Raw genomic sequence first — 20285 nt, 5'->3', positions numbered from 1 at the left:
GAAATGTATCGATGTCGATATATTTCTATAGGAAATTTATCGATGTCGATATATTTCTATCGGAAATATATCGGTTTCGATATATTTCTATCGGAAATTTATCGATGTCGATATATTTCTATCGGAAATTTAACGATGTCGATATCTTTCTATCGAAAATTTATCAATCGCAGTACATTTCTATAGGACATTTATCGATGTCGATATATTTCTATCGGAAATATATCGGTTTCGATATATTTCTATCGGAAATTTAACGATGTCGATATATTTCAATCGAAAATTTATCAATCGCAGTACATTTCTATAGGAAATTTATCGATGTCGATATATTTCTATAGGAAATTTATCGATGTCGATATATTTCTATAGGAAATATATCGGTTTCGATATATTTCTATCGGAAATTTAACGATGTCGATATATTTCTATCGAAAATTTATCAATCGCAGTACATTTCTATAGGAAATTTATCGATGTCGATATATTTCTATAGGAAATTTATCGATGTCGATATATTTCTATAGGAAATTTATCGATGTCGATATATTTCTGTTGAAAATTTATCGATGTCGATATATTTCTATAGGAAATTTATCGATATCGACATATTTTTGTAGGAAATTTATAGTAAGCCATCCATTTTTATGGGAAAATTATCGATGTCGATATATTTCTATAGGAAATTTATCGATGTCGATATATTTCTATAGGAAATTTATCGATGTCGATATATTTCTATAGAAAATTTATCCATGGTAAAATATTTTTATAGGAAATTCATCGATGTCGATATATTTCTATAGGAAATTTATCGATGTCGATATATTTCTATAGGAAATTTATCGATGTCGACATATTTCTATTGGAAATTTATCGATGTCAATATTTTCAATATATATCGATATATAATTCTATCGAAAATTTATCGATCGCGGTACATTTCTATAGGAAATTTATCGATGTCGATATATTTCAATAGGACAATTATCGATAGCGATACATTTCGATAGGACAATTATCGGCAGCGCTATATTTTTATAGGAAATTAATCGATGTCAATATTTTTATAGGAAATTTGTCGATGTCGATATATTTCTATCGAAAATTTATTAATCGCGGTACATTTCTTTAGGAAATTTATCGATGTCGATATATTTTTATAGGAAATTTATCATTAGAGATCTATTTCTATAGGAAAATTATCGATATCGATATATTTCAATAGGACAATTATCGATAGCGATACATTTCGATAGGAAATTTATCGGTAGCGCTATATTTTTATAGGAAATTCATCGATGTCAATATTTTTATAGGAAATTTATCGATGTCGATATATTTCTATTGGAAATTTATCCATCGCGTTAAGCTGGGTACACATTGTCGGTTTTGAATGACAGCCTTGCGGTTGCTTGCTAGTGTGGCCGTTCATTTTTGTCATTCATCATGCAACCACAAAATATTTTGTGGTTGCTGGACGGTTGAACAGTTATCGATAATTGCGAAAAATCGACATTCAAAACTGACTTTACATTTCTATAGGAAATTTGTCGATGTCGATATATTTTTGTATAGGAAATTTATCGGTGTCGATATATTTCTATAGGAAATTTATTGATAGCGACATATTTCTATTGTCGATATATTTTTATCGGAAATTTATCGTTAGCGATCTATTTCTATAGGAAAATTATCGATAGCGATACATTTCGGTAGGAAATTTATCGATAGAGTTATATTTTTGGATATCGCTATATTTTTACAGGAAATTTATTGATGTCGCTATATTTATATCGGAAATTTATCGATGTCAGTATATTTCTTTAGGAATCTTATCGATGTCGATATATTTTTATGGGAAATTTATCGATTTATATTTACAACTTTACATATTTTACATTTCTTTAGGAAATTTATCGATTTCTATAAAAATATTGCTCTAGATCCATAGAAAATTGTATATCCATTTGGAATTATTTCCATTTCTGGGTTTGAAACATATCTTACGTTACCTTCGATGGCTCTTCAGGTGTAAAAATGCATAATAGACATGTGTTTCATATTTGCTTGCTAATATTAATAGCAAATTTAAATTTAAAAAATTTCTTATGGATTTTTTTTTAATGCAATCGAGTTTCGTTCTCTCAAAACTATCATCACAACAATTGTGTTGAATAATTGTATCCCCCTCGTTACATATTCATAAACTACAACAACAAAAAATCGAAAATAAATTCCAAACAATTGGTGATATCCAATCCTGAGGATAAGAAGGGGTATGGGAAACTGCAACACACACACACACACCGATGCTCAATTGAAAGCAAGTTGCATATTTTTATTGGACATTGACATTACAATTGATGATTGAAGATCATAGACCCGACCAACCGATCGCAGCCATTTATTTTTGCAGCAACATCGCCAATAATTACAACAAATTTGATCACGTGTTTTCTATTTGTTTGTATAGCGGGAGTCAGGGTTAAATAGACCCGGTTGTCGTTGCTGGCGTAGCAAGCAGCAGGTCCCCCAACAAACAAAAAATACGTTGTGATTTAAAAACAATGCACTTGTTGTCGTTGATTTTGCCGCAAATCGATGACAATTAGAGCCCATAACGCAATCAAACGAAAACGAGAGAAAACAAGTTAGGCCACAAATCAATTGACAGAAGTTGTAAATGCAAAACAAAAATAACAACAACATCGTCAACATTACAATGACATCAAACTACTACTGGGGTATGTGAGGTACGAGGTTTGTGGGTGGACGAAAGAAATCTTGAAAATAATCGATAACCAAAAATTTCATATAGAAGTTTATCGCCATCGATAAGTTTCTTAGAGAAATGTATCCTATAGAAATTTATCGATATTGATAAGTTTTCTATAAAAATGTATCGATATCCATAAGTTTCCTATAGAAATTTAACGATAAGTGTTCTATAGAAATTTATCGTTTTCGAAAAGTTTCTAAAGTGGGGTACACACGATCAGATTTCATTGTCAGTTTTGCTCAAATAATCGGTTGCTTGCCGGTGTGGCCGTTCATTTTTGTCAGTCATCAGGCAACCACAAAATATTTTGTGGTTGTTGGAGAGTTTGACATTTATCGATATTTCCGAAAAATCGACAGTCAAAACTGATCGTGTGTACCCCTCTTAATCGAAATTTGTCACTATTGATACATTTTTAAAGAAATTTTTGGCTATTTTTGCTATCGATAACTTTCCTGTCACTACCGATAATTTTCCTACATAAATTTATCGTTGTCGAAAACTTTCCTATAGCAAAGTGTGGTGCTATCGATAAGTTTTTTTATAAAAGCTTATTGCTATAGATACATTTTTTATAGAAATTTATTGAGTCGATTATTGTTCTAAAGAAATTTATCGATATCGATATGATTTCTACAAAAATGTATCGATATCCATAAGTTTCCTATAGAAATTTAACGATATCGATAAGTGTTCTATAGAAGTTTATCGTTTTCGAATTATAGAATTTTCTCCCAGTCGATAAGTTTCCTACAGAAAATTTTTACTATCGATAACTTTCCTGTCACTACCGAAAAATTTCTTACATAAATTTATCGTTGTCGAAAACTTTCCTATAGCAAAATGTGGCCCTATCGACAAGTTTTTTATAAAAGCTTATTACTATAGATACATTTTTATAGAAATTTATCGAGTCGATTATTCTTCTAAAGTAATTTATCGATATGGATAAACCTTATCTACAAAAATGAATCGATATCCATAAGTTTTCTATAGAAATTTATCGCATTCGATAAGTGTTCTAGAGAAATTTATCGTTTTCGATAAGTTTCCTGTAGGAATTTATCGATATCGATAAGTTTTCTTTAAAAATTTATCGATATTCACAAGTTTACTATAGCTATCGATGAGCTTTTTTTTTTAAATATATCGCTATCGATGTCTCAAAATAAATGTATCGCTATCGGTAAGCTTCCCATAGAAAAGTGGCGCTGTCAATAGGTGTTCTGTAACAACTTATAATTTTCGAAAAATGTCCAATAGAAATTTATCTATATCGATATGTTTTTTAGAACAATTTGTCGCTATAGATAGTTATTTATACAAATTTATCGACACCGAAAAGTTTTCTATAAAAATTTACCACTATCGATAAGTTTCTTAAAAAATTATGGGTATCGATAAGTTCCCAATAAAAATGTGTCACCATCGATTAGTTCCTTATAGAAATGTATCGCTATCGATAAGTTTCCTCTTGAAAATTATCGCTATCCATAATTTCTTTTTTTGAAAATTATTACTATCGATAACTTTTCTATAGAAATGTAATGCTATTGAAAGTTTTCCTATAGAAATGTATTGCTATCGATTAGTTTTTTTGGAAACTTATCACTAAAGATACGTTTTTATATGCATTTTTCGAGTCGATAAGTTTTTATAGAAATGTATGGCTATCGATAAGTGTTCTGTGGAAATTTACGGCAATCGATAATATTCTTATACAAATTTATGGATATCGATAAGTTTATTATACAAATGTATTCCTATCGATAAGTTTCCTATAGAAAATTATGCTATCCATAAGTTTTTTAGAAATGTATTGCTATCGATAGGTTCCCAACAGAAATTAAAGATTTATGGATATCCATAAGTTTCCTACAGAAAGTAATCACTATCGATAATTTCTCTATAGAAATTTATGGCTATCGATAAGAATTTGTCGCTATCGATAAGCGTTTTAGAGAAATTTGCCGGTATCGATAAGTTTCCAATAGAAATGTATCACAATCGATAAATTTCTTATAATTTATTACTATCGAGAAAATTCCTATAGAAATGTATTGCTATCGATAAGTATTTTTTAATAAAAACTTATAACTATAGATACGTTTTTTATAGAAATTTATCGAGTCGATATATTTTCCATAGAAATTTATCGCTATCGATAATTTGTTTTATAGACATTTATCGATATCCATAAAGCTGGGTACACGTTGTCAGTTTTGTATGACAGCTTTGTTGTTGCTTGCTAGTGTGGCCGTTCATTTTTGTCATTCATTATGCAACCACAAAATATTTTGAGGTTGCTGGACGGTTGGACAGTTATCGATAATTGCAAAAAGTCGTCATTCAAAGCTGACAATCTGTACTGTACTTTAGTATCCTATAGAAATTTAACGATATCGTTAAGTTTTCAAACGAAATTTGTAGCTATCGATAACTTTTTTTATAATAATTTGTCGATATTTATAGTTTTTCATCGAAATTTATCGCTATCGATCAGATTTTTATACAAATTTGTCGCTGTCGATAACTTTTCTATAATAATTTATCGATATTTATAAGTTTTTCATCGAAATTTGTCGCTATCGATAAGTGTTTTTGAGAAATTTAACGGTATCGATAAGTGTCCAATAGAAATGTACCACAATCGATAAATTTCTTATAAATTATTACCAACGATAAAGTTCCTATAGAAATGTATTGCTATCGATAAGTATTTTTTAATAAAAACTTATAACTATAGATACGTTTTTTATATAAATTTATCGAGTCGATATATTTTCTATAGAAATTTATCGATATCCTTAAGCATTCTATAGAAATTTAACGATATCGATAAGTTTTCAAACGAAATTTGTCGCTATCGATAACTTTTCATTAATAATTTATCGATATTGATAAGTTTTTCATCGCAATTTGTCGCTATCGATAAGTGTTTTAGAGAAATTTAGCGGTATCGATAAGTTTCCAATAGAAATGTATCACAATCGATAAATTACTTATAAATTATTACTATCGATAAATTTCCTATAGAAATGTATTGCTATCGATAGGTATTTTTAATAAAAACTTATATCTATAGAAACGTTTTTTATATAAATGTATCGAGTCGATATATTTTCTATATAAATTTATCGCTATCGATAAATTATTTTATAGGAATTTATCGATATCCATAAGTATTTTATAGAAATTTAACAATATCGTTAAGTTTTCAAACGAAATTTGTCGCTATCGATAACTATTCTATAATAATTTATCGATATCGATAAATTTCGATATAAATTTTTATACAAATTTGTCGCTATCGATAACTTTTCTATAATAATTTGTGGATATTGATAAGTTTTTTATCGGAATTCGTCGCTATCGATAAGTGTTTTAGAGAAATTTAGCGGTATCGATAAGTTTCCAATAGAAATGTATCACAATCGATAAATTTCTTATAAATGATTACTATCGATAAAATTCCTATAGAAATGTAGTGCTATCGATAAGTATTTTTTTAAAAAAACTTATATCTATAGATACGTTTTTTATATAAATTTATCGCGTCGATATATTTTCTATAGAAATATATCGCTATCGATAAATTGTTTTATAGAAATTTATCGATATCCATAAGTATTCTATAGAAATTTAACGATATCGATAAGTTTTCAAACGAAATTTGTCGCCATCGATAACTTTTCTATAATAATTTTTCGATATTGATAGTTTTTCATCGAAATGTATCGCTATCGATTAGTATTTTTTAATAAAAACTTATAACTATAGATACGTTTTTTATATAAATTTATCGAGTCGATATATTTTCGATAGAAATTTATCGCTATCGATAAATTGTTTTATAGAAATTTATCGATATCCATAAGTATTTTATAGAAATTTAACGATATCGTTAAGCTTTCAAACGATAACTTTTCTATAATAATTTATCGATATTGATAAGTTTTTCATCGAAATTTATCGCTATCGATAAGATTTTTATACAAATTTATCGATATTGATAACTTTTCTATAGAATTTTATAGCTATCGATGAGTTTTAGGATGAAATTTTTCTCTATCGATATATAGCTTGTAGAATCGATAAATTTCCTATTGGAATTTATTGTTTTCGATAAGTCTCCAAAGAAAATGTTGTGCTATCAATAAGTTTCCCTTAAAATATGTTTGCTTTCTATAGGTTCCCTATACAAATGTATACTATCGATATGATTTCTCTACAAATATGTAGAAATGTTTCCTATAGAAACTTGTCGCAATCGATAAATTTTTTATAGGTACTTATTGCTATTGATAAATTTCCTACAGAAACTTATCGATAAGTTTCAATGGAAGTTTATCGCTATCGATAAGTTTTCTATAGAAATTTATTGCTATTGGAAAGTTTCCTATAGAAAATTATAGCTATCGATAAGTTTTCTATAAAGGTTTATAGTTATCGATAAATTTTTGTTGAAATTTATCTCTGTTGATAAGTTGACTATAGAAAATTATAGCTATCGATAATTTTCTTATGGACATGTATATAGAAAATCTATCTATATCGATAATTTTCAAACAGAAACATATATCTCTGTCGATAAGTTTTCTATGGAAATTTATCGATATCCATAAATTTTCTATAGAAATTAAACGATGTCTATAATTTTTTTTGGAATAGTATCTATACCGATAAATTTTCTACAGAAATTTATCGCTATCGATAAGTTTAAATAGAAATTTATGCTTATCTATAAGTTTTTGTTTGTAGAAATTTATTGCTTTCGAAAAGACTTTTTTTATAGAAGTGTATCCATGTCGATCATTTTTCTATAGCGGTGTATCGCTACCGGTAGGTTTCCGATACAAATTATAGTGAATATCGATAAGTTTCCTTTAGAAAGTAATTGCAATCAATAAGTTTTTATAACAATTTATCGACAACGATAGGAGTTTATCGCTACCGATAGGTTTCCAATAAAAAGTGTTTACTATTGAAAAGTTTCCTAAAGCAATAATCGCTATCGATAGGTTTCCATTATAAATTTATCACTATAGATAAATTTGTTTATAGAAATTTATCGCTACCAAAGAATTTCCTATAGAAATTTAGCGCTATTGAAAAAATTCCTATAGAAATTTATCGGTATCGATAAGTTTCCAATAAAAAATATTCGCTATAAATAAGTTTACTATGAAAAGAATTCGCTATCGATAAGTTTTCTATAGAAATTCGTCGCTATCGATGAGCTTTCTATGGAAGTTTATCGCTATCGAAATGTTTTCTATAGAAATTCAGCAAAATCGATAATAGTTCTATAGAAGTTTGTCGATATCGATAAGTTTCATATAGAAGTTTATCGATATCAATAACTTTTCTATCAAAATTTATCGCTTTCGATATGATTTCTATAGAAATTTATCGATAACGATACTTTTTCTGTAGAAGTTAATCGCTATTGTTAAGTTTCCTATAAAAATGTATCACTAGCGATATGTTTCCTATAGAAATTTACTGCTATCTATCAGTTTGAGATACATTTTTAAAAGACATTTATCTACATCGAAATTGTTATCGCTATCGATAATTTTCCTATAAAATTTATTTACGATCTATATGTTTTCCATAGAAATATATCGCTATCGATAAGTTTTTTATAGGAATTTATAGATATCGAAACAGTTTAATAGGAATTTATCGCTATCGATAAGTTTCCCGTAAAAATTATTCGCTATCGATAAGTTTCCCATATAAATATATATCGCTATTGAAAAGTTTCCTATAGGAATTTATCGATATATTTTCTATCATTTTTTTAAGATATCGATAAAGTTTTAAGTTTCCCATAGGAATTATTATTGATATAGAAAATTTTTTATAGAAATTTATCACCGATTAGCTATCGATAAGGTTGTTTATATAGATTTATCGCCATCGATAAGTATCTTAGATAAATTTTTAGATATCGAATTTATCGTTGTCGAATTTTTTTTATAGAAATTTATCGCTATCAGTAAGTTTCATATAAGAATTATTCGCTATCGATAAGTTGTTCAAAGAAATTTATCGCTATCGATATGTTTCCTACCAAAATTATTCGACATCGATAAGTTTCCTATAGAAATTTATCGATACCGTTAATTTTTCTGTAGAAGTTAATCGCTATCGATAAGTTTCCTATAAAAATGTATCACTAGCGATATGTTTCCTTTAGAAGTTTACTGCTATCTATAAGTTTGAGATACAAATTATTAGCCATCGATAAATGTTTAAAAGACATTTATCTACATCGAAATTTTCCTAAAAAAATTTACGATCTGTACTTTTCCCATAGAAATACATCGCTATCGATAAGTTTTCTATAGGTATTTATAGATATCGAAACATTTTTCTAGGAATTTATCGCTATCGATATTTTATAAATATTTACAACTATTGAAAAGTTTCCTATAGGAATTTATCGATATGTTTTATATCAAAATTTGTACCTATCGATAAAGCTTTATATAAATTTCTATCGATAAGTTTCCCATAGGAATTTATTGATATCGAAAATTTTTATAGAAATTTATCCATCGATTAGCTATCGAAAAGGGGTTTTATACAGATTTATCGCTATCGATAAGTATCTTAGAGAAATTTATAGATATCGATTTCAGCGATATCAGGTTTCCTATAGAAATATATATTGTTATCGAAAAGTTTCCCTACAGGAATTTATCGATATCGAATTGTTTTTATAAGAATTTATAGCTATCGATAAGTTTCCTATAAAAGTTATTCGCTATCGATAAGTTGTTTATAGAAATTTATCGCTATCGATAAGTTTCCTATAAAAATTATTCGCCATCAATAATCTTCCTATAGAAATACCGCTATCGATAAATTTTCAATAAGAATTTATTGATATCGGAAAATTTTTATAGAAATTTATCCATCGATTAGCTATCGACAAGGTTGTTTTATACAGATTTATCGCTATCGATAAGTATCTGAGAGAAATTTATAGATATCGATAATTTCCTATAGGATTTCAGCGATATTATGATTCCCATAGAAATATATATTGCTATCGATAATTTTTCTATAGGAATTTATCGATATCGGAATGTTTTTATCGGAATTTATCGCTATCGATACGTTTCCTATAAAAATTTTTCGCTAGCGATAAGTTGTCCAAGGAAATTTATCGCTATCGATAAGTTTCCTATAAAAATGTATGTTTCCTGTAGAAGTTTACTGCTATCTATAAGTGTGAGTTACAAATTATTAGCCATCGATTAATGTTTAAAAAGACATTTATCTACATCGAAATTGTTATCGCTGTCGATATTTTTTCTTTAAAAATTATTTACGATCTAAACTTTTCCCATAGAAATATATCGCTATCGATAAATTTCCCATAAAAATTATTCACTATCGATAACTTTCGCATATAAATATATATCGCTATTGAAAAGTTTCCTATAGGAATTTATCGATATGTTTTCTATCAAAATGTTTAGCTATCGATAAAGTTTTTATGTAGATTTACCGCTATCGATAAGTTTCCAATAGGAATTTATTGATATCGAAATTTTTTTATAGAAATTTATCCATCGATTACTATCGTTAAGGTTTTTTATATAGATTTATCGCTATCGATAAGTATCTCAGAGAAATTTATAGATATCGATAATTTTCCTATAGGATTTCATCGATATCATGTTTCCCATAGAAATATATATCGCTATCGACAAGTTTCCTATAGGAATTTATCGATATCGGAATGTTTTTATAGGAATTTATCGCTATCGATAAGCTTCCTATACAAATTATTCTGTATCGTCAAGTTGTTTATAGGAATTTATCGCTATCACTAAGTTTCCTATAGAAATATATCGCTAGCGATCAGTTTCCTTTAGAAAAATGTCGCTATCGATAAATTTATCTATTTCGCAGTTCCTCTCTGTAATTTCATTGAATGTTTTATCTTCTGTCCATTGAGGGTTGAATGTATTTGTGAGAACTTTATTTTCTTTCCTGACTGATCATCGAAAACAAATCTCACTACGAATTTCACTAGCAAAGCAAAATAGGCAACAAGGCAGGCAAAACAAGTAACGGACAGCGGCAGCAAAAAAATCGCACAAAATCTTTGCCAACTGCATTCAGTCAGTTTCGAATGTTCTAATTAATGGTTAACATGAAACGGTGAATATTCAATACAAAAAACTCAACACGCGAAGAATTTAATTTAAATAATTTTTGTCAATGGCTACCAAAGAAAAAAATTATTAGACAAGTGAGAAAAAAAATTTAAAAAAATATCGAAATTGTAAATAAACAAAGTGTGTTGAATGAATCAATGAAATTTATAAATGGAAAACGTGTTAAATGGAATAATGTTTTGAAAAATAACAACAACAACAAAACAAAGACAACTCTCTTAACAGATTATCAGATACCAAAAAAAATTTCAAAACAAAGTAAATAAATATTAAAAAAAAATAATAATAATAATAATAATTAAGTGCCTATTTATTATCTAAATGTGATAAAAAAGAAGCAGTCCGGTCCGTATGTGATTTTTTTTTCTTCGTTCCGCATTAAAGCCAATATTTTTTGTAACCAAGTGTTGGTCAATTGTTTTGAAGTGATTTCAATAATCTTATCATAGTGTTTTAAGTTCAACAGAAGCAGAAACAAAGATATAATTGAAAAAAAAAAGAATTAATTTGTTTAAAACAAACAACAAAGAAAAATTGTTTAAATTTTTTAAAACAAAAAATACCAATTTTTTTTTAAATCACAAAAACTTGGATTTCTACAGCTTTAATATTTGAGTTCCGGCAGCATTAGCATATTGCCAACATGTTTACAGTACCCTTTTACAGAGAAAATGTCCTGACGGCATCGATGAGCGATGCCTCGGCATTGTCAAAGACCCGTGCCGTATGTACAAATTTAGAATATTACCTGTTGTTGTGTTTGGCTTGAAGATGTTTTTGGCTGATGATGGATGTCCTCCTTCACAGAACTAATTTGGCATGCAGATTTGAGATTGTTTTTATTTTTCAATTAACAATCTTTTTTTTAATGGCATGGCAAGAATTTTTATTATAAAAAACTAACGATTTATAAAAATAGTAAAAAAATATATTTGTCGACTGATCGAGATATAACCACCGAATGTGACATAAGGAAAGGATGCAAGCACCAATCATTTAATACTGGCGTCTATAAAATGTATTGATTTTAAATCAAAGATCTTCTTCTAATTCCATGGTGTTTCATTGACATCGTCCGTCCGCGGACGGATATTCATAAGTCATGCATGATTGTATTTCATCGAAATTTAAACATTCTTTTCAAAATTGATATCTAAACTTTTGGGCTAATCGGATACCAACTACAGAACCAAAATACTTTTTCCTCAAAAATTATTTATTTAGAGGATTTTCGAAATTCGCTACCTTTTTCAAAGAGCGTGAACTTGCCGAAAAATATAGAGCTTTCTGAACAAATTTCTTATATTTCACAGGGAAATTCGCCACTATCGATTAATTTCAATGGGAATTTGTCATTTCGATAAAATGCCTACAGAAATTTGTCACTATCAATAAATTTACCATAAAAAATTGTCACTTTCGATAAAAATTCCCATAGAAATTTTGGCACCAACGATAAATTTGGTATATAAATTTGTAGCTATCAAAAAAATTTCTTGTACAAAAAATGTATCGCTATCGATAAATTTCTTTTAAAAATTTTTGTCGCTATTGAAAAATGTCCTATGGAAATGTATCGTTATCAATGAAGTTCCTATAGAAATATATAGTTATCGATAAGTTTCCTGTGAAAATGTATCGATTTCGATAAATTTCCTATCGAAATTTATCGCCATCGCTAAATTTTCTATAGAAATTTGTCGCTATCGATAAATTTTTGATAGAACATTTTTACTATCAATAAATTTCCTATAAAACCTCAATAAATGTTCATCGATAACGACAAATTTCCTATAGAAATGTATAGATATCGATACATTTCGTATAGAAATTTGTCACTATTGATAAATTTCCTATCGAAATATGTAGCTATCGATATATTCCCTATAGAAAATGGTCACTATCGATAAATTTTCAATAGAAATTTGTGCTATCGTATAGTAAATTATCACTATCGATAAATTTAGTAAATTTGTCGCTATCGATATATTTCCTATAAAAATTTGTCATTATCAATAAATTTTCAATAGAAATTTTTGCTATCGTATAGAAAATTGTCACTATCGATATATTTCCTATAGAAATTTGTCGTTCTCGATAAATTTTCAGTAGAAATTTTTGCTATCGTATAGAAAATTGTCACTATCGATAAATTTCGTACCGAAATTTGGCACCATCGATAAAATTCGTACCGAAATTTGGAACCATCGATAAATTTTCTATAGAAATTTGTCGCTATCGATATATTTCCTATTGAAATTTGTCATTATCGATAAATTTTCAATAGAAATTTGTGCTATCGTATAGAAATTTATCACTATCGATAAATTTCGTATATAAATTTGTAGCTATAAAAAAAAAATCTCGTACAAATGTGTCGCTATCGATAAATTTCTTTTAAAAATTTGTCGCTATTGAAAAATGTCCTATGGAAATGTATCGCTATCATTGAATTTCCTACAGAAATATATAGTTATCGATAAGTTTCCTGTCAAAATGTATCCATTTCGATAGATTTCCTATCGAAATATATCGCCATCGCTAAGTTTTCTATAGAAATTTGTCGCTATCGATAAATTTTTGATAGAACATTTTTACTACCAATAAATTTTCGATAAAACCTCAATAAATTTTCATCGATAACGACAAATTTAGAAATTTGTCACTATTGATAAATTTCCTATCGAAATATGTAGCTATCGATATATTTCCTATAGAAATTGGTCATTATCGATAAATTTTCAATAGAAATTTGTGCTATCGTATAGTAAATTGTCACAATCATATAATTCCTATAGAAATTTGTCATTATCGATAAATTTTCAATAGAAATTTTTGCTATAGTATAGAAAATTGTCACTATCGATAAATTTCGTACCGAAATTTGGCACCACCGATAAATTTCTTACCGAAATTTTGCACCATCGATAAATTTTCTATCGAAATTTGTCGCTATCGATATATTTCCTATTGAAATTTGTCATTATCGATAAATTTTCAATAGAAATTTGTGCTATCGTATAGAAATTTGTCACTATCGATAAATTTCGTATATAAATTTGTCGCTATCAAAAAATTTCTTGTACAAATGTGTCGCTATCGATAAATTTCTTTTAAAAATTTGTCGCTATTGAAAAATGTCTTATGGAAATGTATCGTTATCAATGTATTTCCTATAAAAAATATATAGTTATCGATAAGTTTCCTGTGAAAATGTATCGATTTCGATCAATTTCCTATCGAAATATATCGCTATCGCTAAATTTTCTATAGAAAATTGTCGCTATCGATAAATTTTGGATAGAAAATTTTTGCTATCAATAAATTTCCTACAAAACCTATAAACAGCTATCAATAAATTTTCATCGATGACGACAAATTTTCTATAGAAATGTATAGATATCCATACATTTCGTGTAGAAATTTGTCACTATTGATCAATTTCCTATCAAAATATGTTGCTATCGATATATTTCCTATAGAAATTGGTCATTATCGATAAATTTTCAATAAAAATGTGTGCTATAGTATAGAAAATTGTCACTATCGATAAATTTTCTATCGAAATTTGTCGCTATCGATAAATTTTCAATATCGTATACAAAATTTTCACTATCGATAAATTTTGTACCGAAATTTGGCACCATCGATAAATTTTCTATCGAAATGTGCCAAGATATGTAGCTATCGATATATTTCCTATAGAAATACGTCATTATCGATAAATTTTCAATAGAAATTTGTGCTATCGTATAGAAAATTGTCAGTATCGATAAATTTTCTATCGAAATTTGTAGCTATCGATAAATATAATATAGAAATTTGTCACTATCCATAAATTTCGTATACAAATTTGTCGTTATCGATAAATTTCCTATAAAAATGTGTCGCTATCGATAAATTTCGTATTGAAAATTGTCACTGTTGATTAATTTCGTACCCAAATTTGGCACCATCGATAGATTTTCTATCGAAATTTGTCGAAATATGTAGCTATCGATAGATTTCCTATAGAAATGTGTCATTATCGATAAATTTTCAATAGAAATTTTTGCTATCGTATAGAAAATTGTCACTACCGATAAATTTCGTAGCGAAATTTGGCAACATCGATAAATTTTCTATCGAATTTGTCGCTATCGATAAATATAATATAGAAATTTGTCGATATCCATAAATTTCGTATAGAAATTTGTATTTATCGATAAATTTCCTATAGAAATTTGTCGCTATCGATAAATTTCGTATAGAAATTTTAACCACCAATAAATTTTTAATCGAAATTTGCCACTATCGATAAATATTCTATCCAAACGTGTTGCTAGCGATAAATTTCCTATAAAAATTATTGCTATCGATAAATATTCTATTGAAATTTGTCACTATCCATAAATTTCCTAGAGAAATTCGTCGATATCGATAAATTTTCTATAGGAATGTTGTTAATATCCATAATAAATTTTCGAGTATTTAGCTATCGATATGTTTCATATAAAAATTATCACTATCGATAAATGTCCTATAGAAATTTACCGTTATCGACAAATTTCCAATATAAATTTGCTATCGATAAATTAATTTAATATATAAATCTGTCGCTATCGATAAATTTCTTTTAAGGATGTATCGCTATCGATAAATTTCCTTTAAGAATATATCGTTATCGATAAATGTCTTATATATTGTTAAGTATTTACCAATTTCTGTTGGATATTTACCGATAGCAATAAACTATTATAAATTAATCGGTGTCGTTACATTTCTATAGATATTTTATCGACAGCATTTATATTTGAAGGAGAATGAACGATAGGGCGGTACATTTTTATGGGTTGCTTACAATTTTCTATCGAAAATTTTTCGCTATCGTAAAATTTTCTGTTAAAATTTGTGGCTATCGATAAGTTTTCCATATAAATATATATCGCTATTGAAAATGTTCCTATATGAATTTATCGATATATTTTCTATACTTTTTTTAGATATCGATAAAGTTTTTATGTAGATTTACAGCTATCGATAAGTTTCCCATAGGAATTTATTGATATCGAAAATTTTTTATAGAAATTTATCCATCGATTAGCTATCGAAAAGGGTGTTTATATAGATTTATCGCTATCGATAAGTATCTTAGAGAAATTTATAGATATCGATAATTTTCCTATTGGATTTTATCGATATCATGTTTCTCATAGAAATATATTGCTATCGATAAGTTTCCTAGAAGAATTTATCGATATAGAATTTTTTTAGGAATTTATCGCTATCGATAAAATTCCTATAAAAATTATTCGCTATCGATAAGTTGTTCAAAGAAATTGATCGCTATCGATAAGTTTCCTATAAAAATTATTCGCCATCAATAAGTGTCCTATAGAAATACTGCTATCGATAAATTTCCAATAGGAATTTATTGATATCGAAAAATGTTTATAGAAATTAGCGATTAGCTATCGATAAGGTTGTTTTATTTAGATTTATCGCTATCGATAAGTATCTTAGAGGAATTTTTAAATATAGATAATTTTCCTATTGGATTTCATCGATATCATGTTTCTCATAGAAATATATATTGCTATCGACAAGTTTCCTAGAGGAATTTATCGATATAGAATTTTTTATAGGAATTTATCGCTATCGACAAGTTTCCTATAAAATGTATTCGCTATCGATAAGTTGTTCAAAGAAATTTATCGCTATCGATAAGTTTCCTATAAAAATTATTCGCCATCAATAAGTGTCCTATAGAAATACTGCTATCGATAAATTTCCAATAGGAATTTATTGATATCGAAAAATGTTTATAGAAATTTATCCATCGATTAGCTATCGATAAGGTTGTTTTATTTAGATTTATCGCTATCGATAAGTATCTTAGAGGAATTTTTAAATATAGATAATTTTCCTATAGGATTTCATCGATATCATTTTTCCAATAGAAATATATATTGCTATCGATAAGTTTCCTATCGATATAGCATTTTTTAAAAGAATTTATCGCTATCGATAGGTTTCCTATACAAATTATTCGCTATCGATATAAATATCGATACATTTCTCATAGAAATATATAACTTTCGATAAATTTCCTATATAAATATATCGGAACCGATCGGTAAATTTCCTATACAAATTTTTCGCTATCGATAAATTTTCTATTGAATTATATTGCTGTCGATAAATTCCCCATATAAATATATGGCTATCAACAAATTTCCTATAGATAACTATCACTATCGATAAATTTTCTATAGAAGTGTATTGATATCAATAAACTTCCTATAGAAATGTATTGCTATCGATAAATTTCCCATAGAAATATATCGGTATCGATAAATTTCCTATAGAAATGTATTGCTAAATTTTTTATAGAACTATATCGCGATCGATAAATTCCTTTAGATATTTATTACTATCGATAAATTTCCCATAGAAATATATTGATAAAATGTTTGTAGAAGTGTATTGCTATCGATAAATTTCTTATAGAAATGTATCGCTATCGATAAATTTCCAACAGAAATGTTGCGCTATAGATAAATTTTCCGTAGAAATATATTGTTATCGTTAAATTTACTATAGATGTGTAATTCTATCGATAAATTTCATATAGAAATATATCGCTATCGATAAATTTCCTGTAGAAATGTATCGCTATCGATAAATTTCTTGTAGATATATATTGCTACCGATAAATTTCTTGTAGGAATAAATTGCTATCGATAAATTTCTTATAGATGTGTCGCTTTCGATAGATTTCCTATAAAAATATATCACTATCGATAAACTTCCTATAGAAAAGTATTGCTATCACTATATATATCGATAATATATCACTATCGATAAATTTCCTATAGAAAAGTATCACTATTGATACATTTCCTATAGAAGTGTTGTCCTATAGATAAAATTCCTATAGAAGTGAATTGCTATCGATAAATTTCTTATAGAAACGTATTGCTATTACTATATGTATCGATAATATATCACTATCGATAAATTTCCTATAGAAAAGTATCAATATTGATACATTTCCTATAGAAGTGTTGTGCTATAGATAAAATTCCTATAGAAGTGTATTGCTATCGATAAATTTCCTATAGTAATATATCTTTATCGACAACTTTCCTATAGAAATTTATCGTTATTGATAAATTTTCTGTAGAAATATATTGTTATCTTTAAATTTTCTATAGATGTGTAATTATATCGATAAATTTGATATAGAAATATATCGCTATCGATAAATTTCCTGTAGAAATGTATCGTTATCGATAGATTTCTTGTAGATATATATTGCTACCGATAAATTTCCTGTAGGATAAATTTCTTATAGAAATGTATTGCTATCGATAAATTTCCTATAGTAATATATCGTTATCGATAACTTTCATATAGAAATGTATCGTTATTGATAAATTTCCTCTAGAAATATATTGTTATCGTTAAATTTCCTATGGATGTGTAATTCTATCGATAAATTTCATACAGAAATATATCTCTTTCGATAAATTTCCTGTAGAAATGTATCGTTATCGATAGATTTCTTGTAGACATATATTGCTACCGATAAATTTCCTGTAGGAACATATTGATATCGATAAATTTCTTATAGATGTGTCGCTTTCGATAGATTTCCTATAAAAATATATCACTATCGATAAATTTCCTATAGAAAAGTATCACTATTGATACATTTCCTATGGAGGTGTTGTGCTATAGATAACATTCCTATAGAAGTGTATAGCTATCGAAAAATTTCCTATGGAAATGTATTGCTATCGATAAATTTCCTATAGTAATATATCGTTATCGATAGCTTTCCTATGAAATGTATCGTTATTGATAAATTACCTATATAAATGTATCGTTATCGATCAATTTCCTATAGAAATGTATCGCTAACGATAAATTTCCTAAACAAATGTATTGCTATCGATACATTTTTTATAGACGTAATCGATATCGATAAACTTCCTGAAGAAATTAGCTTTCAATATATTTTCTATCGAAATGCTTCGTTATCGATAAATTTTTTACAGAAATTTATCGCTCGAAAATATATAACTTTACAATTTTCGGGTCATATTTGCCATATTCGAGAGCAGATCCTAAACTGAACTTTTACGAAGTTTTGTGTGGGAGTTAGCCGAAGGAGTGGACCGATTGAGTCCATATCGATACCTCATCTACGTCTGGTAGAAATTTCAAAATTGTCTGAAACGGATTACGTCCAAACATACTCGGGATCTAAAACCATTATTTCGATGAGGCCAGTATGAAAGTTTATATACCCTTGTTAGCATAAATGCTGAGGGTATAAAAAGGTTTTCCACAACAAAAATGTAACAAAATGCGTCAGGCGTCTTGCCCGTACTTGCCCTTTAAACTATTATTATTCTGATCTCTGACTCCATTAGCCATATTTGACCTGTTATATCGATTTTTTTATGAAAATTGTTATTTATATTTTTTAATTTGCTTGTTGCTCGAGTGATTTGTGTTGAAAATTAATTGCTAGCATTTGTTGCTTTTTTGTTGTTTTATTTGTTATTTGCTATTGTTATTGCCAATAATCCAACTGACAAATGTTAATTGGTTTTTTTATTAAGGTTTTCAAGTGAGCCGCAAAAAAAAAAATGCAAAATACCCTGGAATTGTTTTATGAGACAATTGCAGGGTTTCTATAAAGTAACGGATTTGTTTTCAATTTGTTTGTTTTTTTTATTTTTTCAAATCACCCGGATGTGAATGAAAACCTATAACAAACTTTTATGGCAGAAATACTAAATGTTTATTTAACAATCAAATTTTTTCACACCCTCTCTGTGAAAACTGAAAAAGTCAAAAAGTGGACTTTATTTTTTCTATTTAAGATTTATAGTCATAATAATTTTACAAATATTTTACATGCAAATCTTGATTTTGATTGCTTTTCAGGGTGTTTTTCTGCATTTACCTGTCTTAGACAGGTTAGGTCTTTAACAGTTGATTCCACAGGTCTTTTTACAGTTGTTATTAAACCGTTCATAATTTATATGGACTAAGGTAGTCGAAAGTAAATCACCCCCGAAGATATGAAAGTAGTAATTCCGACGATTTTTTTAAATGCCAATTAAATTTATATCCCTCACTTTATCCATTGCCTATAAGTCATTACAACGAAAAAAGTTCATCAAATTTTGAAAATAAAAAACGCCACAACCAATAAAACTGCAAAACAACTAAACAAAGTCTAAAAGTAGAACTTGTTTACCAATAACGCGACGCGATGTCTTTTTTTTTGTTTTCATTTGTCTGTT

At 27.7% G+C, this 20285-nt stretch overlaps 1 protein-coding gene across 43 annotated transcripts in view; it reads left to right on the top strand.

Annotated features, from left to right (window-relative positions):
• plx (PTB_TBC1D1_like and TBC domain-containing protein plx) overlaps positions 1 to 20285 on the top strand; it is a 126152-nt gene that overhangs the window by 56202 nt on the left and 49665 nt on the right. For 2 of the 43 annotated variants that reach the window (XM_073977628.1, XM_073977492.1), the window contains exons 1-2: positions 10840 to 10966; positions 11450 to 11707. The exons of 12 other annotated variants lie outside the window; for them this stretch is intronic. In XM_073977628.1, the coding sequence (XP_073833729.1) occupies positions 11627 to 11707 (81 nt within the window). In that variant the 5' untranslated portion in view covers positions 10840 to 10966; positions 11450 to 11626. Of the gene's footprint in view, positions 1 to 10838; positions 11333 to 11432; positions 11708 to 20285 lie in introns of those variants that run through there. 29 more of the 43 variants (XM_073977576.1, XM_073977405.1, XM_073977604.1 and 26 more) reach the window with 24 other exon arrangements.

This window comes from Musca autumnalis, unplaced genomic scaffold, assembly GCF_047663935.1.
Source record: "Musca autumnalis isolate F117 unplaced genomic scaffold, ASM4766393v1 scaffold_1, whole genome shotgun sequence".
NCBI lineage: Eukaryota > Metazoa > Arthropoda > Insecta > Diptera > Muscidae > Musca > Musca autumnalis.
Note: the sequence above shows the minus strand (reverse complement) of the source record. Positions and strands in the feature narration are given on the sequence as shown.